Source organism: Vanellus vanellus, assembly GCF_965231255.1.
Source record: "Vanellus vanellus genome assembly, chromosome: 6".
Lineage (NCBI taxonomy): Eukaryota > Metazoa > Chordata > Aves > Charadriiformes > Charadriidae > Vanellus > Vanellus vanellus.
Window position 1 is genome coordinate 33,123,513 of NC_138911.1, and position 26,465 is coordinate 33,149,977.

The window sequence follows — 26,465 nt, forward strand, 5'->3', positions numbered from 1 at the left end:
ACAGCTGTTCAGTGGTGCCATCAAAAATTGAAAGCATTCAAGGTGCTGAGGGAGTTGCAATAAAGAGTTTAGACAGCAAGAAGGTGAACAAGAGTTGAGCACGTTGGGATGAGGGTAGGGCTTGCTCTTCGGATGGGTGAAGGGCGCCTTCGCACAAACTTTTGCCACGAGGCAGAGAGGGAAGGAGGAGACTCCTGTCTGTCAGCCAGAGACTCCAGGAGGAGTTCAAGCTGTTTCTGACGTGGATTGGTCAGCAGGCTTTGCCAAAAATGCTTCCCACAAAGCTGGATCCACATGTGAATGCTGAGATGGAACTAAGCGTTAGGGTGGAAATTATAGCAGTAAGATGATAGAGGACTATATTGATTAAAGGAGACCCTCTTGGGCGGGTGAGGGCTGTGCAGGCGGTGGTCTGTTTGATGTGGTCGTGCCACCATGCAGCACTTGTTCCCTTCTCTGGCTGAGCCGGGCTGTCCTGCGAGGGGACCAGCTGCGGGGAGGCAGGAGGGTGTCCGGCAGCCCTTCTGGGTTGAAACAGGGTCATCTGCAAGATCAAGCAAGGCTCGAAGGTTGCCTTGCTCCTAGATTTCACCCTTCTGAAATACTGTTCTTCGGTGAAGAGCTGACTGATGATATTACTTTTATTCAGTTTATGAACAAGGAGGTGGCTTTTTTATGGTCCAAAGCTCTGGATTCTGGAAGCACGAGCCCAGCAGGGCTGGCCTCCTCCTAGGAAACTGCAGCTCCTCCCGAGGCTGCTGGAAGCTAATGAATGGTCCTGTTTGGTGTTTCCAGTGTATTTTAATAGGTAAGAAATAGAATGAAAACAGTCCCAAAGAAATGAACTGAGTATCCTCTACCCTATTTTCAGTGCTACAGAAGAGAAGAAACCAGTGAACCTGGTCAAATGCATGGGGCCTTGGATAAAGATGCAACATCTTGGCTCGGTGTAAATGGTTGGATGTGCAACCTTGATGTTGCTCCGGCAATTCGGTGTGCTGTCCCTTATCTTGGTCACAAGAAGCCTGTGACCGGAGCCAAAGCGCTCCGGCTCCAGCTCCTTTTGTTCATATGTAATAACTGTATCTGCAGCGTGCAGAGCGGGCTTGTTTCAGGCTGGCAGCTGCACAGCGTTGTTTGCAGCTCATTAATTTCCTACAGATTGCTGCCTTGCTGCTCCGTTGAATGTAGCGTAACTCCAAGGGCTGGGCTGAACACAGCCCCGCTGAGCTGAAGGCACCTTCTGCATGGGTCTATGGGCAGAGCGGGGTGAGGGAGGGGAAAGAGGGACTTGTGCGGCTGATGTCCAGAGAGGTTTGTGACTGAAGGTTTGCGTAGCTCTTCACCGGCTTTGATGTGCTTTGAGCACTGAAATCTGGGGACGCTGTCATGCGCAGAAGCCAGGAAGGCGGAGGAGGCAGGCAGGGGGGAGTTGAGATATGCCAGCTCCCACGCTGGGAATTGGGTGGATTGTTCTGACCTTTCTTGGAAAGCCAAATTTCATGGCAAGCGCTGTAGTGTAGGACAGTGAGTCTTGGGAACAGCCGCGTTAAAAGGAGCTTTTGGTCTCCACCTACATTGTCTCCGCTGGAAAGAGCGGTGTTGTGGGCAGTAGGTGTGAATCTCTGCTCGCAGCTCCACATCTGGGCTGTGCCTGCAGCTGTTGCCAGCACAGGGGATGTGGATGTGTCATGGGTGAGATTGAGGGTCTCTAATCCCTGCTAGCAGTGACCACCTTCTCTCCCACCACAGCCTGGCTCCTGTGGTGGTAGGATCAGCAAGGTGAGGTCTCCGTGGCCATCAGCCGCCCCGCTGGTGCTGGGTGGCTTGTCTCCAGTGTGCCAGTATGTCCCTGCCCGTGCTGCTGGGGAGCCTTGGGCAGCTCTGTCCCCAGCTGCAGCTCCCTGTCTGCCTCCACTGTCGGCAGCAGAGGCAAAGCCACCCCAGCTACGCCAGGAGCCAGGCGAGTGCAGAGACAATATGAGCTTGTGAAGCAGTATGGCAGCAGATTTGGGCGGAGCTCCCAGAGGGCTGCTTTTGGCACTTGGGCAGCAGCAGCTAGCCTGTCTCTGCTGGGATGCCATGTGGCACTGCAGGTTTGGTTTTGGGCACCCCACATCAGAAGGTGTTTGCAAATCCATTGGGAGTTCAGAGAACTGAATTTTGAAGAGAGATCAAAGAAGCTGCGTCGAGCTCAGCTGAGCTACAGCCAGCAGTGGGTGGTACGCAGCCCTCCAGAGCCGTGCCCAGAGAGGAGGACGTGGGTGGTTGTCCTCTGGGTGTCCAGGGGTGGATGACCTGAGGGTGCAGGTGGTTATCAGCACTCAGGAGCGATGAGCTGAGGCGGGGATCGGTGTTCAGCGCACGCCCTGGGGCAGCAAGCTCAGGAAGATGGGGACACCTTCTTCCAAAGGAGCACTGCCCGAAGGCCAACCGCGTGGTTCTCTTCAAAGCACTGAGTGATGCATGGCAGTGCTGGGGGCTCATTTCAGCTAACAACCTTCAGTAATTTTTGCCCTATGAGGAGTTTAAAGCCTTCCTGGGCTGGTGAGGGTTGTTTTGAATCTGGCACTTCTCATTCCTCAACTTCCTCTCCCCCTCCGTCCCCACCTTCTCATCCTCGCCAGCATCTCCATGGCAACCCTGTTGCTGAAGAATAGAGAAGACATCTAAATATAGCTTCCAAATCTCCATGCCTCCAGCAAAAAGTCTAAAACCAGGGGCGACAGCTTGAAGCACTGGGCTGCTAATACCAGCCAGCAATGAATGTCTTGTGGGTGGGATTCAGGAGCGCTGTGGTGGGACAGGGGTCCCTTCCAGCTGAATGCCAGTTCCTTATTCGCTCACAACATCTCAAGGAGCTTTGAGGTAGTCCAGTCTGCCCTCTCCAGTCCAGGGCACTCCCACTCCTGCACCCTGTCAGGTTTTGGAGCCATTCTTTAGAGCAAACGGAAGCGTCTCCAGTACTTCATTTGGCTATCAACATCCATGGTGGGTTTTGACATTGTAGGCTTTTGTTGTGATGTGTTAGACTAAGCTGGAAGGAGAAAAATTCAAAGACATTTAGTAAGGAATAAATTCTCTTCTTTCCTTCTTTCTCCACCCTCTACTTTTTTCTTACGCTTTATACTGTGTGACCGCGGTGGGGCTGTGGCTGAGGTTTTGCTCCTTTTAAAATTCCTTTCTGAGGGGAAAAAGAGCACAGCATCTTCTCAGAGAAGATGCTCCCCTGGGAACCTGCCCAAGGTAGGGAGGAGAGAAATGTCCACGCCCAGGGCCCTGGCACTGCTTTGCACCTACGCCAGGCTGGTACCCACCAGAACTGGCTGATTTCATGGGCTGCCAAGTTGAATTAGTACTTGTACAAGACAAGTGCTTATTGTACAGACCTCAACAAATAGCTCCACAGGCTGTTGAGACGTTGTCTGCTCTCCCCTGGCCCTGAAGCATCAACTGTCTTAGGGTCAGCAGGAACAAGCTGACCTGCAGCAGGCCAGGCCAGTGTCTGTACACACAGCTTCAGGATTTGGAGCCAACAGTCTGGAAGGTGATGCCCAGATCAGCCTAGATTAATATTTTTTTTTTTTTTTTAAAGAGGAACTTAAACAAAGAGTATAGCTGAAGCCCAAAATGTTTAAGAGAAAAATATAGCTTTATTAATCTGAACAAAGGAAAAAAGAAAAGGTGGAGCTGGGCTATTATGCTTGTGCAACTCAACTTAAATATCTGTGCTGATCCGCAGCGTGGACTCAGCTGAGGGGAAGAGGGTTTAACAAATCGTGTTCTTCCCCTCTTTGCAGAAATTCTTAAAACCAAATTGTGGCATCTTTCCTTGAAGAACTCTCTTTATTAGAGTATTTTATCACGTTTGAACAAAGTGAACTATAGAGTGCTTTGGAAATCTATTTGTCTGGCAGGGCTGACTGCATTAAGGAATTTCCCAGAGCAGTTTTTTGTGCTTCCCTACTGTGCCTTTTCCAGCTCTTCAGGGCTTCCCAGTTGAGCGTGAGACATCTGCCAGTTACTAGCTCTGGTGCTGATTCTTGTGGCTGACACATGTGGATATACTTCATCTCTTGAGTTGCCCCGAATAACATACCATGTGCTTAAGCATTTATTTTGCAAGGCGTGACAGTGCTTAATGGGCTCACCTGCCTGCGACTTAGCACCTCTGATTTCTCGTTGCTGGTGCAGTTATTTGCACCGGTACAAAGTAGGTGTGAAACATTGTCATGTGAAGTTGACAGCATGTCACGTCACGTCTCTGTGTGGCAGCAGAAAGTAAGGGCTGGGATGCTGTGGCAGCAAACAAACACAAATTGAAAAGTGAAGCTGACCACAAGCACAAAGGGACCGCTTTAGTTTTCTTATCCTGCGTGGAGGGAGGATAACAGTTGGGCAATATTATTTTTATTTATTTATTTAGATTTATTTTTTTACCAGCTATCACTATAAATCTTTTACTGGTAGCGCTTTTAATTTTTCTGATACAAGTAAAGACTTAAGACTAAAGCCTTTTTTTTTTTTTCTTTTTGGCTCTGTCCCTTGAATTATCATGTGTCAGCTACTAAAGCATTTTCAGTAGTTCTAATTGAAACATGAGCCAATTTACTAATTAGCCAAGATTACATGGGAAATACACAAAGGAGAATCGCCTTTCTGTGTCAATATTTCCTCCTTTATCCCTTATGAAGACCTGGTGCGACGCGAACAAACTGCACCCCCAACAGCCGTCCAGGTAGAGCCCCTGCGCTCCTGGTGGTCCCGAGCAGAGTCCCACGCAGTCCCAGGGTGATGGGCATGGAGAGGCATGCAGGGTTTTGGACTGGCGTCTTGGTCTCTGCCTCAGGCTACAGCTGCTTCTTGCACAGTGATTTCCTCAGTGGACTTTTTCCTCCTCCCTGTGACCTGCTGCAGGAGACGGATGCTTCTGGCTCTGGCCTTTGCGGGAACAGAGTGGAGATGCCCCGTGCGCTGCATGCAGGGCAAGGGTAGGGGCATGCAGAAAGACTTTAGGTTGTCTGGGCACGTCCCAGCCCCTGCCCATGTGGGGAGGGACAGCAGGGGCATAAGGAGCTCTCCTTGCTACATGTGCCAGGAGACAGTGCCAAAGGCTTCTCCCCCCTCCCCTCCCAAGCAAGTTGTACCCTGTGAGTCCGGGTGGACATTACAAAGGACTTTCTAGGGGTAAAATGTTGAAACAAGGGGAAAGATTGTCCAGAAAACCATCTCTGCCTTGAAGCTTTCGTAAACCAGTAGGGCAACCACCTTACCTGCTTGGTGGGACTGGATCTTCCCAGAGCCAGGGTGATAGCTGAGTGCCAGCAGTTGCTTCCATCCCTGTTTTCTGAGGTCTTTTGATTCCCTAATGGTGTAAAGGAGCTTTAGCAAGGAAGAGGAGGTGCCCTAGAGAAATGCATGGCTCCCTTCAAATGGGAACAAAATCAGATGAAGCAGAATCAGCTGATACTCATGTGACTAAGTGAATCTTCCACCACCACTTCAAACTCTCTCTGCTCTCTCCCCTCACCCTCCTTACAGCTGTGTCACTGTAACATCTTCCGCATTGGGAGTTCAAAGCAAGTAGGGACTGTCCCCTATCAAATCCCTGTGAGAATTAAGGATCACAGCCACTGTATGGATATAGAAACTGAAGCACAGAAGTATCAAGTGACTTGCTTGGATGGCTTCAGCCCTGCTCTGGAGAAATACATCGGTATTCTATGTGTAGAATAGCACCGAGTGATTCGCACTGCAGAGAAACCTATTTTAATGATAAGTTGATAACTAGTTATCATCTGGTTATCCCATAGACCAACTTGAATACAAAAGAGAAAAAAAATCCCATTTCTGGGGTTGCTTCTGTCTATGCCAACTGGTCTGGTAGTGAGGTGGTCCGGGCTGTTCCCCCGTGTGCTTGCTGCACAGAGTGGCATGGCTCTTGCACAGCTGCTCTTCCAAGGTCCTCATGAATGACACAGCCAGTTCCTGGAAACTGGCCCGCAATGGCTTGTCTCCAGCTCCTGTGCTAGCACCAGTTCTTCTGTAACTCATACATCAGTAGCTTGCACATCTATGATCTGCTTGAAACTCTATCCTGAGAGTTCATCTGTCCTGTTGACGTCGTTCTTAGGTAATTGGTACCAACGTCTGCTCTGACCTTAGAGGCACCTTCAGTTCTGACCTGGCTGCTAGAACAAACCGTGACCATGGCCGATGGCTGCAGCTGGATGCTTCAAAACCTGTTTCTCCCTCTGTAATCCCCGTGGGAGCCAAAAATCTTCTTTCACAAGCATGAGCTTAAGCCCAACGTGCAACCTGTCTGTCTTGTTTATACTCTGGATAGGTTCCTAAAGTACCACGATTTCCTGTTGAAATTAAGATACTCATCATCTCCTTGGTGAGTTTAGTGAGTCTGCTTTGGGATCTAATGATTCTGCTCCTCAAACACCTCCCGTCTTTATCTGTGCTATGTGACAGGCTAATCCTTTGCTTCAAAATGGTGCAGCTTGTCCCACCCTGGGTTACTTGATGTGCAACTCCATGTGACCATGTGCATCATATCAGGGCTTGTCTTGCTGGCTTCTTCACCTTGTCTGCCAGTGCTGTCATGTTGCTCTGTTAAATATCCAGCTCCCAATGCGCTGGGCAAAGGCAGCTCCCCACTATGCATAGCTTTAATCCCCTCTGGTTTGCCTCATGTTGACGTCTTACCGAGTCAGCGTTTCTGCAGTAGGACTTCTCAACGAGATCTTCTGGCAGAGCAAATAAGTCCTATCTGTAGTTTCATGTTGAAATCCCAGCCCAGTGCAGAGCTCTGGGGAGAGTCAGACTGGCACCACGCGCTTTGAAGTTCGTGCTGCAGGGACCTGCACCCACAGCAAAACTGATGAGGATCTGGATATATCAAGATGTGTCAAGAACACTGTGGCTTGACCCAAGGTGTGCGCACTAATGAGTCACATTAATGAGTTACTAAAGATCTCCTGGTACGTCTCACTGGCCCAGGGATGTTTACCTTGCTTGTCCTGGCTGCTTTCCATCCAGGCTAACAGCATCCCACTGGGGACTGTAAATCCTGCCCTTGCGCAGCCCTGCCTGTTTTAATGGTATATACTGTGTGACATCTCCTGACTTACGCCGTTTTTAGAGCTGAGCCTTATTTCACATTCCAAAGTCACGCAGACACATCCTCTTAACCTCCTCAGCAATAATTCCTGCAAATGAGAGTCGCCACACAGAGAGATACTCAGTATTTTCTAGCACATTAATCAAATAACCATCCAGTTGTTGCCTTATGTGTTGGAAGCGGACGTGTTGTCAAATAAAATGATTTTATAGATTATCCTCTGTTCTTCCCAGGCGGGGAATTTAGCAACATCATGTGCACAAAGTCCTTTAGGAGAAGATCGATGTCTATTCATTTCATCTTCTGTTGCTTACTCAGGGAAATCTCATACTTAACGTTGCTCCCCAGAGGAGCTTTCCAGTCCCTAACTTTTAAAACTGGCGTTTGTTTCTAAGTGCATATTGGAAGGAGAGCCCGGACCACCATCATCTGATGGCTGTTGGTGGCAGCTTGCAATGATCCCGGAGAAAAAGGAGAGAGCGAGTGGCTGTGCTGACTTCTGTGTGGCCAGCTGACCCCTGGGAACGCCGGCTCTTGGCTTGCCCGGCTGTGTCACAGCCCAAGCCGAAAGCATTGCTCAGGCTGCTGAAAACACCACCAAGGCCTGAATTCAAGAGCGCTTCCCACCAACGTATTCATGTGGGGGTTGAGATTGGACTACGCCATGTCTTGGTGCTGGTGATGGGACTTTAGGGTTTGCAGAGTGGGCAGTTGGTCGCCAGGAGAGACTTTTGCGTGTCCTCTGTTGTTCTCCTCTTTCAAGCTGTCTGAGGTATGTCTTGGCCACAATGAAGCTGTCAGAGGGAAAGGGGAAGGCAGGAAACTGTCCTCCTCTCCCCATGCGGAGCGACAAGGGGCTGGGGAATGACACCTGCTCAGCTGAGCAAGGTGGGCTTCAGGTCCCTTGCTTCCCGTCAGGGTGAGCGTGCCCCTCAGGGCTGCTATGCCACCAGCCCCTCTCGTGCCTGCCTCTGCCTCCGTTAATTTCAAGAAGCTGTGAGGCTGTTCTTGCAGCAAAATGTTCCTGAGCCTCCTGCTCCCGCGTGCTCTCTGCCTCTCGGTGTCCTCCTGTCACATCTCTCGCATTAACGTGATGCCTTCCTGGGGCGGTGTTACGCTCCAGCCCTTCTCCCCATCCATCTCCTCTGCTCTCCAATGCCTTCCGAGGAGGTAGCTCTCAGTGTGGCTGCAGGTGAGAGATGAGATTGCGCGGGAGCAATCTGCGTTTTGGCCTCCAGATGATTTATGACAGCTCAGGACGCAGCTGTAGTTACAGTTGCCTTCATAGCCCTGGAGAGGAGGGCACTGCTCGCGGTGGCTGGGGAAGCTGCGGATCCCTGGAAAGGGCAGCCCCCACCAGCTGTGGCGGGCTGGGAGGGGTGGCCTGATGGGCCACCACGACCGCCCTCCGTCAGCGCTGACCTTTCTGCAGTGGCAGTCACCGGAGCAGCCAGCCAGCTGAGAGAAGGGCGCTCCCCTGCAAGGCGGCAAGGCCAGCCCCGTGTCCCCATCCTTGAAGGCTGCAGAGCCACCCAGGAGCGGGGATGCTGCTCTTCCCTCTGCTGCAAAATCCCAGCGAAAGGTTAACTGCTCCCCGTTGTCCGGCACTGAGTCTGTGAACCCTCACAGTCCCTGCAAACTTCTGCCGTGCCCCTGTTCTCCTTGCACGGGGAGGTCCGGCAACATGTGGCTCTGGAGCAAGAGCAGGCTGGAGCCCTCCATCCCACCCCACCGCTGGTGGTGCCAGGGTCCCCACGCCACACAGCCCACCCCTCTGGGCTCCTGTAGTAGGTCTCCAAAGCTTTCACATTGCGATGGACCTGGTGAGCACTCACCACCTCTCAGCAAAGCTGGGGAGGTCGGGCACCTCCTCCTCTTTTGGTATTCAGTCTGGGTGGGCGAGGGGTGCAAGGTCCTGCCTGTGTCCCTGCTGGGCACCTGCAGCTTTGTTCTGTGAAGTTCTGCCCCTCACCTGTTGTTTCAGAGACAGGTAAAAGGTCCTTTTCTCCCTATAAGTCATAACTGCCGTGGGTTGACCTTGGCTGGATGCTGGGTGCCCACCAAAGCCATTCTATCACTCCCTTCCTCGGCTGGACAGGGGAGAGAAAATATAACAAAAGGCTCGTGGGTAGAGATAAGGACAGGGAGAGGTCACTCAGCCATTATTGTCATGGGCAAAATGGACTCGACCTGGGGAAATTAGTTTAATTTATTACCAATCAAAATCAGAGTAGGATAATGAGAAAATAAAACCCAAATCTTAAAATACCTTTTCCACACCCCTCCCTTCTTCTCGGCCTCAACTTCACTCCCGATTTTTCTCTACCTCCTCCCCCCGAGCGGCACAGGGGGATGGGGAATGGGGGTTGCAGTCAGTTCATCACACGTTGTCTCTGCTGCTCCTTCATCCTCAGGGGGAGGACTCCTCACACTCTTCCCCTGCTCCAGCATGGGGTCCCTCCCATGGGAGACAGTTCTCTACAAACTTCTCCAACATGCGTCCCTCCCATGGGCTGCAGTCCTTCAGGAACAGACTGCTCCAGTGTGTGTCCCCCACAGGGTGACAAGTCCTGCCAGCAAACCTGCTCCAGCGTATGCTCCTCTCTCCACAGGGCCACAGGTCCTGCCAGGAGCCTGCTCCAGCGTGGGCTTTCCATGGGGGTCACAGCCTCCTTTGGGCATCCACCTGCTCTGGTGTGGGGTCCTCCACAGACTGGAGGTGGATATTTGCTCCACTGAGGACCTCCATGGGCTACAGGGGGACAGCCTGCCTCACCATGGTCTTCACCACGGGCTGCAGGGGAATCTCTGCTCCAGCACCTGGAGGACCTCCTCCCCTCCTTCTTCACTGACCTGCAGAGGTCTGCAGAGTACTTTCTCTCACATATTCTTACTCCTCTCTCCGGCTGCTGTTCCACAGCAGTTTTTTCCCCCATCTTAAATATGTTCTCACAAAGGTGATACCACCATTGCTGATGGGCTCAGCCTTGGCCAGCGGCGGGTCCCTCTTGGAGCTGGCTGGCACTGGCTCTGTTGGGCACAGGGGAAGCTTCTAGCAGCTTCTCTCTGAAGCCACCCCTGTAGCCCACCCCCCTACCAAAACCTTGCCATGCAAACCCAATACAGTAGCGAAGGAGGAAACCAGGAATTTACTAGGTTGGTCACCAAATTCAGAGACCCTTTTTTGCAAAGCTACCTGAGGCTTGAGTGTGTGGTAGCAGCCCAGTTTGCAGCAGAGCTGAGCTGGTCTGGGAGTCCATAGGGTTTGCGCTCTCGGTTTCCTGTCCCAAGGGGACTTGCATTGCACAGCCAGCATTTTGCTGTGCGTCCTCCCTATGGATCCCCACCACGTTTTCTTCCTCTTTCTTGACTTCTTTTAAACATTAAAAAAAAGGCTACTCTAAGGAAATCTCACCGCTGTGGGACTACTTAGTAGGCCATATAGAGTGCTCTGTACTTCACGAAATGTGCATGCAGTGAGGCGTTATTCCTGGAGTCCACAGCTCAGAGTATTCATCGCACAGATGAGGGGCTCCTGTGAAACTGGGCTTTCCATACACACAGCACACAGGCAGGGAGATCACCTGCCGGGCAGGCGTCCCCATTAAATGAGCATTTCTCCTCCGCTCCGATATGCGCACACACCACTCATGGAGACGGGAGAGCCACCACATTAAAAAAAAAAAAAAAAAAAAAAAAAAAAAAAAAGAAAGAAAGGAAAAGAAAGTTGCTGTATGAAAGCAAACTCAAATGGTGTGCATGCATAATATTCATTGCATAAAGCCTTAAAATAGCTTTGTCACAACACCTAAGCCGGCCCCCAGGAAACGATGTCTGCGGGTTTTTTTCCAGATTTTTGCAGACAAACAATGCTGAGTAATTTGGAGCTCCTAGAATGGAAAAAGCATAAGCAATGGTAATTACGAATAGGATTTTAAGAAGCAACCCACGTTCGGGAAGCACTGGCTGGTTTTGAAAATCCCACCTTCTGTTTTGTAGTATATGAGCAAGGAAAAGATCAGAGCTATGAATCAGCTGTAGGTTTAACTCAGCAAATGGAACAAGCTTTGCAAAGTACCAGAGGCCCAGACACCACCGGGTTCAAAAGCCAAGTTCAGTCAACCTCTCCAAAGAAAACGCAACGAAATCATCGTGATGAAGTCTTAGCCGAGCACCAACATTTACACCGGAGACGTATCATTTAAAATCCTGCATCCTTCAGGCTGGATTAGCGGAGATTGAAAGGGTCTGGAGAAGGGAAAGGAGACTTGCTGGCATTAGTGCAGGCTATGGGTAGAACAAGCACTGGCAAAAATAAAGCTGATTTATCTTAGAAAGGAGAATCAGAGGTGATTTTTCTTGCATATTCCTGCACTCATGAATATAGCAGAGGTCATCCAAACTCTTCCCCCTATCTCGTACGCCATCATTTGAAAGGTGGGGCTTGGGACCAAGCCAAAAACCAGAGCCAGCACAGGGAGCGGGATTTCTGTGGTCAGAGTGCAGGAGCAGTTATGACTTGAGAGTCAAATTGGGGGAGGGCTGGATAACATTGTGATCATCAGTGCTGTCAGTAGGAATGTAAGCTGCACTGATGACAGTTAATCAACCCTCCTATTCTCCATTGTGACATGGTGACTTTCAGGGGGCTGCTGGCAGTAGCAGCATCCCCAGGATGGGGACTGCAGCATGCCCAGGATGCAGGGATGGACTGCTCATTCTCTGAAGCGCAGTGGGATCGAAGATACTGCGTTTATTTAATGCCAAGGGCTACCGGCTGAGGCACATAGGGATTTGAAGCTTGGGGCTATTTTTGCAGGCTCTAGGATTGCCAGTCCTGCTTTTCTCCTCCTTTCCATCCCCAGCCAAGACCGGTTGTGCACAAAATGCACCGGGGACCGCTCTGAACGTTGAGGATGGGCAGGGAGCGAGGGGAGGTTGTAGCTGCAGGGCCACGCGTGGGTACGGAGCTGTGGGAAGCGGGGTTCACTCTGACATGCAGGCATCAGAGCTGGGTTCCCCCGTGGGCCATGCGGTCAGCGGGTATCTGCCCGGCAGGCGGCTGTCGGCAGCAGGGAGGCAGCAGCACAGTGCCTGCGGGGTGTGTGTGTGCTTGTGCGTCTGCTTTTGCACGTGTGTGTGTGTGTGTGCGGTGGGGTAGCAGGGTGAGGGCTGCCTGCTGCTCCCCTGGCCATCAGACCTCATTGCCCCCATGCTGAGCCGTGTGCCACCGTGCTGGCGGCTCATGAGCCCCTCGCTGGTCTGCTGGGGGATCAGAGCTAATTTTGTCTAGTGTGGCCTGCCGTCATGCCTTTGGGTTGAATAGAAAATTGGGCAGTGTCACTTGTAGGAGTTGGGGCTTTAGCCTTTCTCAAGGGCCGTGTTGAGCGTGTTCAGTGGGTGAGAAAACTTTGACTCTCTAATGTCCCCATTCGACTCTTTACTGCCTCCACTGTTGCTTCTCTGTTCTCTTCTCCCCTTTATGACACTTACTATTTTTCCGTCCACAGCAAAACAGTTCACATCAAGGTAATTGATGATGAGGAGTATGAAAAAAACAAGAATTTCTTCATTGAGCTGATGACCCCCCGCATGGTGGATATGAGTTTACAGAAAGGTGTAGTACTGGCCCTCCAGACTAACATTAACGTTCTTCTTTCCTCTTCTCTTCCGTCTCCTTCCTCCTCTTCTCCTCCTCTTCCTCTGCTGTCTCTCTGTCTCCCACCGCTCTGCCCTAAACACTGCTGTGCGCACACACCGTGTCACATGGTACCCGTGGGGAGGGAGTGATGCTGGGGCTGGGGAGAGGCAAAGCGGTGAGAGGGGCAGAGAGAGAAGGATGGAGAGCAGCCCCGCTTGTCCGTGTCTCTGCGGCAGCTTGAGAGGGACCTTCTGCCATCCCCACTGGAGGGCCCAAGCAAATTTTGTAGCGTCAGAGGAAAGATGCTGGCTAGAAACACATCCGGCATCTCAGGAGAGCATCGCCTGGCCCTGGTCCTACGAGGTGTCCTGGTCAGACCCACGTTAGATAAAGGCAGGAACTGAGGCCTGGCAGAGAAGCAGCTCCTGTAATTTCTGAGAAGGACTCGGCAAAGGCTGCGCAGCCCCTGGTCCCATTGCTGCAGAGTGGCTCTGGGAGCGGGAGACGAGGGCAGGGAGGAGGTGATGCCCCACTTTGCTTCACCTGAGGGCGGAGAGCAGCTGTGTGCGTTGCAGGGGTGCTGGCTGGAGCCAGGCGAGCTGGCAGCAGGGAGAAGGGGCCAGCCCCGCTCTAGCACCCGGCGCATTTCCATTCGGGCAGCAGAGGGCATTTTAGTCCCATTGTGTCCCCCTCGAGGTCCCAGCAAAGCTGTCCTCTCCCGGGGAAAGCTGCATCCTCGCTCGGGGAACAAGTCAGGGGGAAGAGGCAGACGCTATCTAGGAGAAAAAGCAATAAGATGTGCCATTTTAAAAATAGAAATTAGAAATACCAGCCTCCTCCGCAGCTGACAGAGCTGTAGCCTGCTGGCAGAGACCCACCTCACCCCACTGGAGAACGTGTCTGTGAGTACCCATCTCTCTCTCTTCTCCTCAGGCTCCCAGCACAGAGTCCCTGCAGATTTATTATTAATTGAGAGGGTAGCAGAAACAATTGATCTTCCAGCTAAAACACAGTGGGTACCCTAGGGTGGTCCCTGGTGATTTCCAGGCAGCCGATACCTTTTCTATTACCATGTGACACTGAAAAAACTGTGCTGCAGAAGTCGCCTCCCACTAACCATCAGCAAGGTCCGACCTCTCCCCTTCTCCTTCCTTCCTCACCCCCTCGCCAGCCCCCTCTCTCCCTAACACCCTCCCGCTCCCCAAGGAGCAGCTGCGACGGATGCCCCGTGTCCAACAGGCACACCGCCCCGCCGGGGAAGGGGCTGCGTGCCGTGCCAGGAGCCCGCGCCTCCACCGCTGCCGCCGCTGCTGCTGCCTCCTCGCCTCCGGCCGGCCGACCCGCTGTACACGGTTGTCTCTCTTGTTGTCCCTACAGGAAGACCGTAAGGGTTAAGATAGTAGATGAGGAGGAATACGAAAGGCAGGAGAATTTCTTCATTGCCCTTGGTGAACCGAAATGGATGGAACGAGGAATATCAGGTGTGAGATCCTTTATGAAAAAAAAATGAAATAAGAAAAAAAATAATCAGAATCGAGTCTCCAAACCCCAAAATCTAGAAAATATAACCCTCTTTCTCCTCCTCCCCCTCCCTCCTGTTCTCCTCCTCCTGTAGATGGATCGACTTTCATTCTCTTCCCTCCTGTATTCTTGCTCTCGCCCTGTTTCAGTGTCATCTCTGCCTTTTAGAGCCCAACTTACTTCTGATCCTCCTTTTGTGCAATGCTTGAGCCTCGGAGGCTGTATTATTTTGATTGGGTTTCCTTGTCTTGATCTGGTTTTGTTCTGAGCCCACCTTTGCTGTTCTCCCCTTTCCTTCTCCTTTGCCAGGATTTTGGGGAATGTGAAAGACGAGAGAAGGGCATAATGCATGGCTATCCCTTTGGCCCTTCCTGTATGTCCCCCTGTCCTTCCCTCTGTTGTTGCCTGCCAGTGGCATTGCCTTGGTGCTCTTGGGTCCCCTATGAGGTGTGGTGAAAAGCCTGTGGGAGAAGAGGGAAGGTGTGAGGTATCTTGTTTTGCTTTTATTTTTTAAAATGGTTTTCCATGTGTTTCATCTAAAAATGGCCCTTAATGTGTCACAAACAATCACAGCCTGTTGTGCAGAAGGTGTGGAGCTCTGCTGAGGTCCTACTTCATCAGCAATGAGAACCGGATCTCCCAGCAGAGCGGGATTATAGTGGGAATAAACCCTGACTTATGGTTGCGCCTTACCTAGATGTATCTTTGTCCTTGTCCTATATGCGTTTGACCCCTTTGTCACTGAGTGAGTCTTGCCATTGACTTCACCAGCTTTGGAGGAGCCCGGGAGGGCCAAGCTTTTAGCAGAAGCAATTTACAAAAGGGAATTCAAGTCCACCTTCTGGGTGTCTGCTACGGAGTAGAGACAGATGTGTGTGCCCACAGGCTTATTTCTGCTCCCATGTGTTCCTTCTCTGGAGATAGTCAAAACCCACCTGGATGTGTTCCTGTCCAAACTATTCCAGGTGAACCTTCTCTTGCAGGGGAGTTGGACTAGATGATCTCTGAAGGTCCCTTCCAACCCTTACCATTCTGTGATATGGTGCTGCTGCAGGAGATGGGAACACCTGGCAGTTGCCCATACATTGCATAGATTGCTGAAACATCTCCTGTCTCTTATCTGGCCAGCACAGCAGCTGCCCTCTGGCCAGTCTGAGCTCTGCAGGACATTCGGGATAGACACAGCTTGCATTAGCATCACGGTGTCATATAGCATCTGTAAAATGTAAACCCAAAGAGGATTCATAGTTTAATGCCGTTAGACCATCTCCTGCAGCCTGCAGGCATTGAGGGACGTTGGGTTTCACTGTGTGTTCAGCACAGGCCCTCAGGTTTCACCAAGTCCAACTGCTCTTGAGTGGAAGCGGTGACCAACTTGCCATATCCCATGGGGGTATGTCCCAGCAGTTAATTGCCCTCCAGGGTAAAGATGTGTGAGCACGGCTGCTGAGTAGAAGTTGTCTGGCCTCAGCTTGTAGCCACTAGTTGTTTTCCTAGTTTTCTCCATCAGATGAAAGAACTATATAGTGTGCCGTACCTTCTGTGTAGGTAGCTGCTCACTGTAGCCATATCACATTCAGATTTCTTCTTGGAAGTTTAAGGAGATTAAGCCCTTTGTATCAGTGTCAGCAAAGTGTTCAACCCTAGATCAAAGTCTTCAGCCCTAGAACCACGCTGGCATCTCCTCTCTGCACATGCCCCTTTCCATCCACGGGGGTCCCACTTCCATCTCAGCAGGTACGGGAGGGAAATTACCTGCCTCTGGCTCTCTTCTGCTTATGCACTTGGCAGCTTGGGGCATCACACCGAAGTCTCCGCTCAGTTGTCTGCTCTCTGTGAGCCCAGCATCCTTTTCCAAACCAGTGAGCTGCGGGACACAGAGTCAGGATTGGGCTGGGTTTTCTGCAGTCCTGCGGTTCTTCTTCCCGTATAGGCCACATTGCATCTGGCTGAATAAAAACATGTATTTGAAAAAAAAAAAAAAAAAAAGTCCAAACAGCCCCGAAGGCGATTCAGTTGTAAAATGTACTCGTTATTATCAGGACTACGATGCCAGTTTGCTGTGTTGAGTGTGTCGCGTTTACACCAGTACTGGCTGGAGTCAGGGGGACTGTCTGATTTGCAACAAGCAGAGAGGAGATCGGAGGCAGACGAAGTGACCTGCAGCGCGGAGCCTGCGGGGCAGCCGCTTCCCTCGCCGGAGGTGCGGGCACATCCTCAGATGGACCCTCTTTACTTGGAGGAAGGAAAGGACCACGCTGAGGAGGAGATGCGGAGCCCTGGTGGGCTTCATTAGAGAAAAGTCAGAGCGAGAGCACCCTGGTTTTAACATCTAAGAGGCGGGAGATTAAAATGCATTTGTAAATGTTGCTGGCACAAGGTGGCACAGTCGCTACACTAATTCCAGGGCATCTGGAAAGATCCCCAGCTCCGTAGCTCTGCGCGTGCCGTGGCATCTCTGAGCAGTGTACCCTGTGCCTGGGATGAAGAATAAGGAGCGACACGAGGCTTTCCCACGCAAAGCATTGGGAGCGATCCACAGCAGATGCTGTCACCAGCAGCTTCACGGGGCAGCCAGCTCCCGGCGGAGAGGAGGCAGCCCGGGATGCACATGAGCTCGGGAAGCACACAGCATCGGGAAAGGATGCTCATGCTGACCCCCCCACACGTGTTCCTGCTGTCATCTCGCTGTCTCAGGGGCAGAATTGGGATGGTTTAATTATTGCAAAGCACACGCACGACCTGTACGGCCCCACGGGCTGCAAGGGCAACGCAGCCGCCTCGGTGCAAACTGCGCGGATGCTGCCATTGCCCCGCACCCACAGACGGGGGGACTATCCCAAACCGCAGCTGCCTAGCTGGGACTTCGCTTGGTTTTGTGGCGGTGATGCATGAGCCCCCACGCGACTCACACAGCGAGGGCATAGCACGGCTCCTGCCTCTCCGGGGAGGTTCAGGCCGGGTTTGCTTTTGATGAAGAGTCTCTCTGGATTTCAGCTACCCACGCGTTTGTTTCCAGCACTGCAGAAGACGTGTTTTTTCTTGACGGTGTGTCCTCATTTTGTTGTTACTCCTCACTTAGCTCACCAGTGCCCAGGGAGCTGCAGGAGTGTCGGATGTTCTCAGACGGCTCTTCGTAGTGTCTTCAAAACATCTCTCTGACCCAGCTGGGAGCAGGGCAGTGTTGGGCATCTCAGCTGAGTGGCACTCCTGTTTGGAATTGATCTGCAATCTGGGTCCTGCACAGAGAGCCAGTCCATTGCAGTCATGCCAGCCTCATGCCAAGGGCCTGCACTTGCCCCAGGGCCTCCCCATGCAGAGGGCAGCTGCTAGCTTGCCTTACGGATACAAGCAGTGATGAAACGTGGTGCCCTGAAGGGAAGGCAGAGCTGACGGCAGGGCAGGTGATGGGAGGAGTAGATGTGTGCTTCTCAAACCAGCCTGGGCAGAGTTGGGGAGTTTAAACGGTTTAATTTGGATGCAGAACTTGGTCTGGAGCCCCGTGCTATTCAGATCCCATGTGCTTTCCATGAGGGTACCCACACTGCTGCTGGCTGTGGCGGCAGTGCTTTCTGATGGACATGCAGTGAAAGAGGATAGGAGGCGGGAGCAGGGTTTGCTATGGCATGGTTGATTTGCATTACTGGCTGCACTGTCCCGTACGTGCGCTGGTACAAAGCAGTTGCCACCAGTCAAAGGAAGGTCTGCGTGCCCTGACAGGAACTGTGGGGTAGAGGAGAATGACCTTGTCTTGGGCTGCATAATTAGGTGAGGCTGAGTATCTCCAGGAGGGTCACTGTGAGGGCCGGAGCTCAGCAGGAAATTCATCCTATTGCTCTTGCCATTTGTACCTGCAAGCACCTTACCAGGGAAGAAACATCTCTGCTCAGGAAGCTACCTGTGGTGGTCCAAACACGAATTCCTCTCTTCAGGTTGCTCGAGGCCTGCACAACACATAACAGCCACTGAAACAGCCTTTTGACTGAAACATTTTGCATCACCTGCAGGTGCTGCCCCTCACTGTTCACCCCCAATTATATCAGTGTCATGCTGCTTTGAGCCTTGGGGCACTCAGTTGTTAGCCTTTGTCATAAGGAGAGCTGACCGCTTCTGTTCTTTGCTTTCCCCCCTACATAGGCATTACATCTACAATACCAAACGTTGTCTTGCAACCCATTTATTCTTTTTCACCCATTGCTTTCTGCAGCTGGAGATTTTCAAAGCCGTTCTGATCATCCAAACAAATCACATCAAGTAGTTTTACTTTATTTCACTCTAGCAGCACTTTTTGTTGATGTGCTCCAATAACTCAAAGAGATGAGAATGGATCTGCGATGGGTATCTTGCCAGCCCGGTCTGTGATGAAGACCAATACTGACTCGGTAGTATGAGATGGCAAGGAGCACTGGGAAAGATGGCGCTTGCCGCAAGCTGATTGTATCAAAGTGAATGAGTAAAAAGAAATCAGAGACTCTCATTCTTGGCTTGGCAAAGGCGGTAAATGTTGCTTTTCTTTTGCCTCCTGGCCATCTCCCAGGTTGCCTGATTTTTTTTGTCTTCTCTGTCTCTAAGAAATTAATCCCAGAATCCTTCTTGTCTCACCTTTCCTCAGTTCATGTGGTGATGGAAACTGAACCCCTGTCTACTGAGGGCCGCAGGGCTTTGAAACCTCCCACCACCCTGGGCCACCTTTCTGGCCATCCTTTTTGCAGCGCCTTTTTAAAGTGTTCCTGCAGTGAAACGAGTCTTTTCCTTTATGATGAGATGGTATCTGTCGGTTTGACTCCTTCTCTCATGGCCGCTCTGGTATTGTGTCAGCTCACAACTTGGACCGAGGATTTTACTGCTGTCAGCCTAGCAGGATTTTGGAGAAATATTTTCTTCACACATCAGTTTTCACACTTTGTCCGCAGTCCTGGATTACGAGAGAAAAACTTGCTTTGTTTTCCCTGGATAAAGTCAGTCTTGTGCTTAAATTGTGGTTAACCTTAGTGTTGATGGAGCCTGAATGGCGAGTGAGGCTACTTCGGAAGATTTCACTTGATACCAGATGACGGTGAGAATAGCATTTGGAAAATGATGTTTCATAAGGGCAATTGGGAGTCTGCTCATGAGAATTCAGCTTGTGGCACAGCAGTGGAAGATTCAACCTCAGGGCTGGTGCGTGAAGGCTGAGTCTGGAGGGTTACGCTTTGTAAAAGGGACCGACGTCCTTCAATGCAAAATTTTGCTTCAGAAAGCGTGTCTCCCACAAGATACGACTTCAGTGGAAAGTGGAGCACAGGTGGCTGGTGAACACTATTAAACAGCTTGCTGGCATGACCTGGCTTGCAAAGATTTTGTCTGAAGTCCTCTTAGCCCTCCCGGCGCGGAGTCAATTGGTGTGGACAAATCTCATAACACATCTCCTTTTACTCAAGTGTCAGCACCCCTGACGGGAAGGCTTTGTGCCCCAGAGGAGGATGTGGCTGGGAGTCGCCGAGTAAGGATTAAACTGCGAAGGAAGAAGGGTTCCTAGCTTGAATTGGTCCAGCAAGTTATCTATAGCAAAATATTGATGAAATGATGTGACTTGGTACAAAAGTCCATGCCTGCATAAGATAAGCTGCATCGATACGTGAGCATATGTGCTGCAGATTTCTGAAGTCTGGGCAGATGCTGAGAAACTCGTTCTTCCATCAGCTGCTGATGGGAATAACAAAGAAATGTTAGATTGCTGTTACCTCCTTCCCCGAAGGTTTAATAATTTGCTTGCAGCTCTGTGATTAAGCTGAACGCTGCTGATTCTCCTGATGGAGAGGAGTCTCTTGGCGTCTGCGAGAGCTTTGCTATTGACTTCAATAATAACAGCATTCAGGTTAATGCTGCAAAATCTCTGCCTTGTTTAGCCTATAAAAAAAACATGCTTATAGCTCTTCACAGTCCATTAGGGAAACCCTTTGCTCACCTCAGTGAGCAAATCTGGAGGCAGAGCCTGTGGACAGTTACATCTGGAAGATGGGGCATCCTTGCCTCTTTGGGGAACTGAGCCCGTGGTTTGCGTGGCCACTGAGCTCCTCTGGGTGCGCGCAGGGGAGCAGACGATCTGTTCTCCTTGCCTTTTGCTGCCTGTGACTGCCCTGATGTGTGACTGAGGGATCTCCTCAAGATCCAGCCTCCTCTCCCTCATTTCAGCTCGCTCTGGGAATCCCAGGCCTGTAGCGAGCATCCTCTTATCTACGCAGTGGCTTCCTGGAGTCTTTAGGGATATTGATTAGAAAAGATTTATGTTAATGAAGAATGAGTTCAGAATAAAGCATGCAGCATGGTCAAATCTCTCTCTGAGGTAAACAGCAGAAAAAAGGTATTTCACTGTTTAGAAAAAGACCGGGACATGCATTTAGCACAGGATTTGCAGGATTGCTCCATTTCTGCTCCCATCCCAAGCCTGGTTCCTCTTGGTTTAACCTTCCTTGGCCTCGGTAGAGTTAAAGCAGGAGGGAATTCCATTCCTGATCTGTACCCCACACCAGCATGCACGTCACAGCAGGATGTCACCCCAAAGTACATAGAAAACACGCAGATGAAATTGTTTATTAGTAATTGGCTTTTTTAGCAGCTAAATTCAGGTCTAAATTGCCCAGTTTCAGGGGTGGCAGGGGAAGCAGAGTTCACGCACACAATTTTGACCTTGCCTAGTAAAAAACAGGCCTGAAGGGCAGAGAAATCCCAGTAAAGGAGGAACTGGGATCCAGAGCTGAAGGCTTTGGGTCCCCTGAGAGAGTCAGCATCACCTAACCTGTCTGTGGGCAGGGATGCGTGTCTGCGCTCACGTCATGCAAGGGTTAGGGGAGGGGTACTTGAGACTGCTATTTTGGATTTGACTGTGGAGCTAATTTTAGCAGCTCCCTGTAAGAATACGCATGTCAAGCCTCTGAGACTACCTGAGATGCCAACAGCAATGGAGGTGGCCTGGCTTGGCCCCACGGGGAGTGTGATGCACAGAGCCGGAGTTGCAGGAGGGGGAGAGGTGCCCTGGGGAGGGATGGAGGGATGGAGGGATGCAGCCCAGGCGGCGGAGGGAGGCTCATGGGATGGGAACAGCACAGGGGCCATCAGCGGGGCTGGTACAGGTACAGCATCCCCAGCTGGACTGTCAGGAAACATCAGAGGTCAGGGCTAAGGGCACATGAGCAGATGCATGTGCAGGAAGGAAGCTTTAGTCCGTGAAATCATTTTCTTGCTTGCATGCACAGCATTCACTCAGAAATATAAAGATAAAATAATCCCTGGGCTTTCTGCACGCTGTATTCTTGGTGTTTCATTCATAGCTTTATAGGCTTCTTCAAATATTCATGTATCATATCATAAGTGAAAGGGAGAAAAATAGTTCTTTTGCAGGCTCGAAAGCAAATGGGGAAAAAAATAAACTCAAATCCCAGAGCACTAGAATAACAGTTTTAAAAAACATGAGGAACCAATGATTTTTTTTTAATAACCGCAGTAGCTCAGGGACCCAGTAATATTTCATTATATTAAATTTGAACACCGAATCGACCCATTGTACTAATGCTTGTAATTGCAAAAGGCAAATTAAATTTCCCCACATTGTCTGGAGGACCAGAAGACCATGGAATTGTAAGGAGGCCACAGGGTAGCATGGAGCTGCAGCAGGACAGAGCTACAAGGAGACTCGAGATTCTTGCTACAAGGGGCAGTGACAGGCTCTGCTGGAGGCTTCCAGGCAGAGCTGTGTGGAGGACAGGAGGTGGCGCGGGCAGGTCGTACATCCCATTGCTTCTCACGGCTCTGTGGCACTGTACGTGCTGCAGAACGTATTCATGAATGGTTCCCCCAAAGGGTTTCGACACTCAAAAGGAATTGACCCCGAAGCACGAGGGATGCTCAGCAAGGAGCCTCCTCACTGCTCCTCCCCCTTGCACTGCGCCTCTACCTGCCCGCGCGGACAAGGGAGATCTTCCCGAGTGCCCACGGTATTTGCAGCTGAGGAGACGGATAGGTGGGTGAAGATTTTCACTAGGACGGTGCCTCTCTGCAGGCTGTTGGGAAAGCTGTGCCTGGGGGTGCTGCCCGACGGAGCAGAGATGTGACTGGGATCCGGGGCTCGGGATTACTTTCCCTGGCTCTGCCGCTGATGTGCTGTGCGACCTTTGACAAATCGCTTAGGAAATCACTTTCAAACCAGCACGGGTAGAATTAGGTGCCTCTGTTTAGAAATGCCTGCTTTTCAGAGGCCTGAACCGGCAAGCCTGGGTAAATTAGCACTTTTGGACTCCAGCCCACTTCTGAGTTTGCAAAATGTTCCCTTTAGCCTCTCTCTGCTTGCTTCACCATCTGTCAAATGGGGCTGTTAATACTGACTCAGTCTTTGTACAGAGTTTTAAGCTTCTGAGACTAAAAGTGCATGATAATAAGTGTTAGTAATTACAAGACCGTCATCGCATGCAACCAAGTCTTCGGGGACCAGTTTGCTGTTTGAAGGACAGGTAGAAGTCAAAGCTAAGGCATGGGGCTGATGCTTGGCCCCTCTCAAAGCAGATTTGGTAATTTTTGCTATACTCTCCTGAAGTTATTTTGAAACTTGGATGCAGGCTGCGGATTTCTAGGGATAACACTTAAGAGGTATCCAACCAGATGTTTCTTTGTGACAGCTCCGGGGAGTGGGTAAATCAAGGCAGGGAGGGCCAGGAGGTCACTGCCCAAGGCAGAAAGAGGGCTGGGCTGTGCCTGTACACAAAGTCAGGGTCAGGTCATCCCTTGCAAGGACCTTTGTCCCCTTCTCCTCCATTCCTCCCACCTCTAATCTCGCAGGACCGCTCAGTCACATCTCCCGGGAGGCAGTTGCATCCCGCCGGGATGACATTACACATTATGTGCCCGTGCAGCACTGTCGGGCAAACCTGCGGCTGGGAGCAAGGAGCCGGGGGGAGTGAAAGCGGTGATGCTTTATGAGTGCCTGTGCTCCTCTCAGCACCCTGACCCTCTGGGAGCGGTACCTGCGGGGCACAGGATAGGCATAGGTGAGCCAGGGCATCCCAGGGGATGATGCACGGCCGCATTACCCACTGTTGCATTTCACACTTGGAGGCCAGCACCCATTTTCTCAACACCTTCCCCTGATGATGCTCTTCTCAGTGAACTGCCCATGGCTCCCGGCCGCCCTCTCTTTTCAGCCACCCATGGGTTTACCAGGGCCTCCCCAGTTGTGTCAAGCCCCGTCACAACCACACACACTTCTGGCTGAAGCGGGGGCACACATACACCCCACCCACCCCCGCCCCGTGCCTTCAGGTCAGTTTGGGTCACATCAGGCCCCGATGGCAAGTGTAACCATCCTCCCCCACTTTTCCCTTCCCCTCCTCGCTACTCCCCACCTGCATCCCATCCCTCTGCCTTTGCTGGGGGGTTGGGGGGGGACTTCGGGGAGCCAGCTCCCCGCTGCTCGCCAGCCTGCTCCCCATCTCACTGCCGCAGGGTCTGCTCCCCAGCCTGCGCCCGGCATGCAGCCCCGGCGAGCTCGCACGCTGCCTTGCGCCACGTCCATTGCTCGCTGACAGCTGTCATCTGCAAAACCGCTTTTCCCCCGGGATATTAACTTTTTCCCTCTTTTCTTCTCTCTCCCTCTCTTTCTCATGTTCTTCTCTCCCCACAGCCCTGCTGCTCACCCAAGGTAAGTGCTTTTTCTCCTTTCCTCTGCCCGCTCTGGCTCTGTTTTCATCCCCTTCAGTCAGCACCCCCCCACACCCCTGTTTGTGTTTGCTGTGTTGTAGACAACCCCAGCTCATGGTGTTGACGTCCAGCGGGAACTAGTTAAGAGCAATGCATTAAGAACATGACAGTGATTGATTGACATCGAAGAGCCTTCCCCATATTCCAGATTTTTCCCCGGGGTTGCAGGAGATGACCCAGCCAGGGCTGCAAAGCAGAACACGCAGCTCTTACTGATCCAGGGCCATGGCTCGACCCTCTCTTTGGGCAGCTCTGGGGTTGGGGTTGTGCTGATGAACTGGGGAGCATGGGGATTTTCTGCAGGGGGGTAGCACTCCTGGGGTGCGGGGTGGTGTTGCTTGGGGTGGGTGAGGGTGCCGGGCTGCACAAGTGTCCCCATCATAGAATAGAATCTATTCTATGATTCTAAGTGTCCCCATCCCATGCAGGATCTGGCCACACATCACCCCTCAGTGCATGCACCGGGGTGCTCTTCACCTCCCGCCCTGGAGGGTCCCAGGGGTGCACCAGGGCAGCGCTGCCAGAGCAGGATCAGCATCAGCATCAGCACCTGATCATCCCTCTCACCCTCAGCTCTGCCTCTCCACTTTTCATCTCCTCTCCCCGTGGCAGGTTTTTACGTGTATTAATACTAAGTTCCCCCCCTTCCTTGCCCGAAATCCCCGTTACGCCAGGCTCTCTTGATCCCACTGCGGTGCGATGTTTGCCTCCTGTATTTTTCTTATTCCTCCAATTCCAGATATGATTACAGTTGAATTTGCACTAAAGAAACATTTGTCAAAAGATAAGGGCGGGCACGCAGAGTGCAGAGAGGAGCTGGAGTCTGACAGGTTTGCAAGCAGAGCCGAAAACCAAAGCGTTCATCGCGCCTGAGCCGTGCTGCAAATCAAAGGAGCAGCATCTGCCACGCAAGCTTCAGTCTCTGCTGCTTTTCGAAGGATGCCAAATCTGCTGCGCAAGGGATGGCCTGAGCCCATCGGATAGCGGGCTAATTAGGAAATTGCTAGTGGCAGGCAGAAGTCCCCAGCTCCCCAAATATCAGCTTAGGGTGTTTACGGAAAACTCCTCGGAGCGGTTTGGACGTTTTCCTTTGTTACTTCTTCAGGTCCGGGAGGACTGGAAATAAGTTGAGCACAGCCTCCTTCCCAGTAATTTCATTGCTTTAATTCAGTAGCTGCTTAATTTGATCAGAACCCTGGGAACCAAATAATTTCTATTAAAATAACATAACTTTCCTCGCTCTGTTGTGATCCAGCCTGATTGCTTTTGGCAGCCGCTCTTGGAGAACTTGGTCACCAGCTATGGAAAGTTGCTTTCCGGTTAAGAAAGAAAAGCCTCCTCTCTGTCTGGGAGGGGGGGCGGTCGCTGGGGTCCCCCCTGTTGCCAGGTTGCCCCAGGGTGCCCCCGCTTGCCGGGCTGCCCCGGGGTGCCCTCTGTGCATACAGTGCGTGCTTGGCCGACGGTTTGAGCTCTCGGTGCTCGGCCCCCACGCGTGCTACAAGCCAGCGGCTGGCCGGCGAGCAGAGCCCCACTCGCCGCAGAGGCACGTGCTGGAGTGTCACTCAGCGGCAATCACGGCTAATCAGCAGGGAGAGAAGCGACGTCCTCGTTTAGTCCGTGTCATGTTAGATTTAGATTACACAGATGCGCAGGAATCTTTGTGGAAAAACAAAACAAAACAAAACAAAACAAACCCAACCTGCTTTTTTGAATGTTTCAGTGGGATTTCATGGTCACGTTCCTCGTGCCTTCCCTCCGGGAGCAGCTCGCACAGCTTTTCCTGGGCAGTGCCCCTTTCCCCGGGGGCTGCATCCCTGGGAGCACTGGGCACCCTGGCTCTCCTCCGCAGCCCTGGGACATTTGCCCTCCTGTGGCACCTCTTCGGCATCCCCTGCGGGGCCAGCAGCGGCACAGCCCCCGCTCACTGTGGTGGCCCCGTCTCTTTGCCGAAGCCCCTTGGGATGCCCAGATGGATGAGCCCAAGTGAAAACATCTCTCTTGTCCCAGCAGCCCTTACCTGGGGGTAAATGGGAGATCCTGGCTCTGCCCCCGCCCGCCCTGGGAAAACAGGGCTGTGAATTTTAGGCAAGGCAAAGTGGCAAAGTAACGGGGCAGGGGACAGCCTTTGGCACGGGGTCAGCGCAGCATTTGTTTCCTCCAAACGATCTCTCTGAGCCAGACCAGCAAGGCTGTGCAAAGCTTTTGAAAGCTTCTCTTGGCCAAGTGTCCAGTGCCAGCTGTTGGGGCTGCAGAGGACCACAGTAGTACGGGGTGGCTGTGGAGTGACTGGAGAGTCAAACTTGTTTTTTTTTTAACTACTCTGATGCATAACCTTGAGTTTTGGCACTGGCAATGATCTCTCCGTGCACTCTATACAGGTAAATATTCGATACCAAAGTGCATAGCTACTCCAGTTGTCCCTGCCATTGCCAGCAGTGGACGAGC

The 26,465-nt window shown here is 51.7% G+C and overlaps 1 protein-coding gene across 1 annotated transcript in view; it reads left to right on the forward strand.

The window, feature by feature from the left end:
• Window positions 1–26,465, forward strand: part of SLC8A3 (solute carrier family 8 member A3) — a 119,122-nt gene that overhangs the window by 82,883 nt on the left and 9,774 nt on the right. The window contains exons 3-4 of the mRNA XM_082485352.1: window positions 14,148–14,251; window positions 23,944–23,961. Coding sequence (XP_082341478.1) covers window positions 14,148–14,251; window positions 23,944–23,961 — 122 coding nt within the window. The remainder of the gene's footprint in view (window positions 1–14,147; window positions 14,252–23,943; window positions 23,962–26,465) is intronic.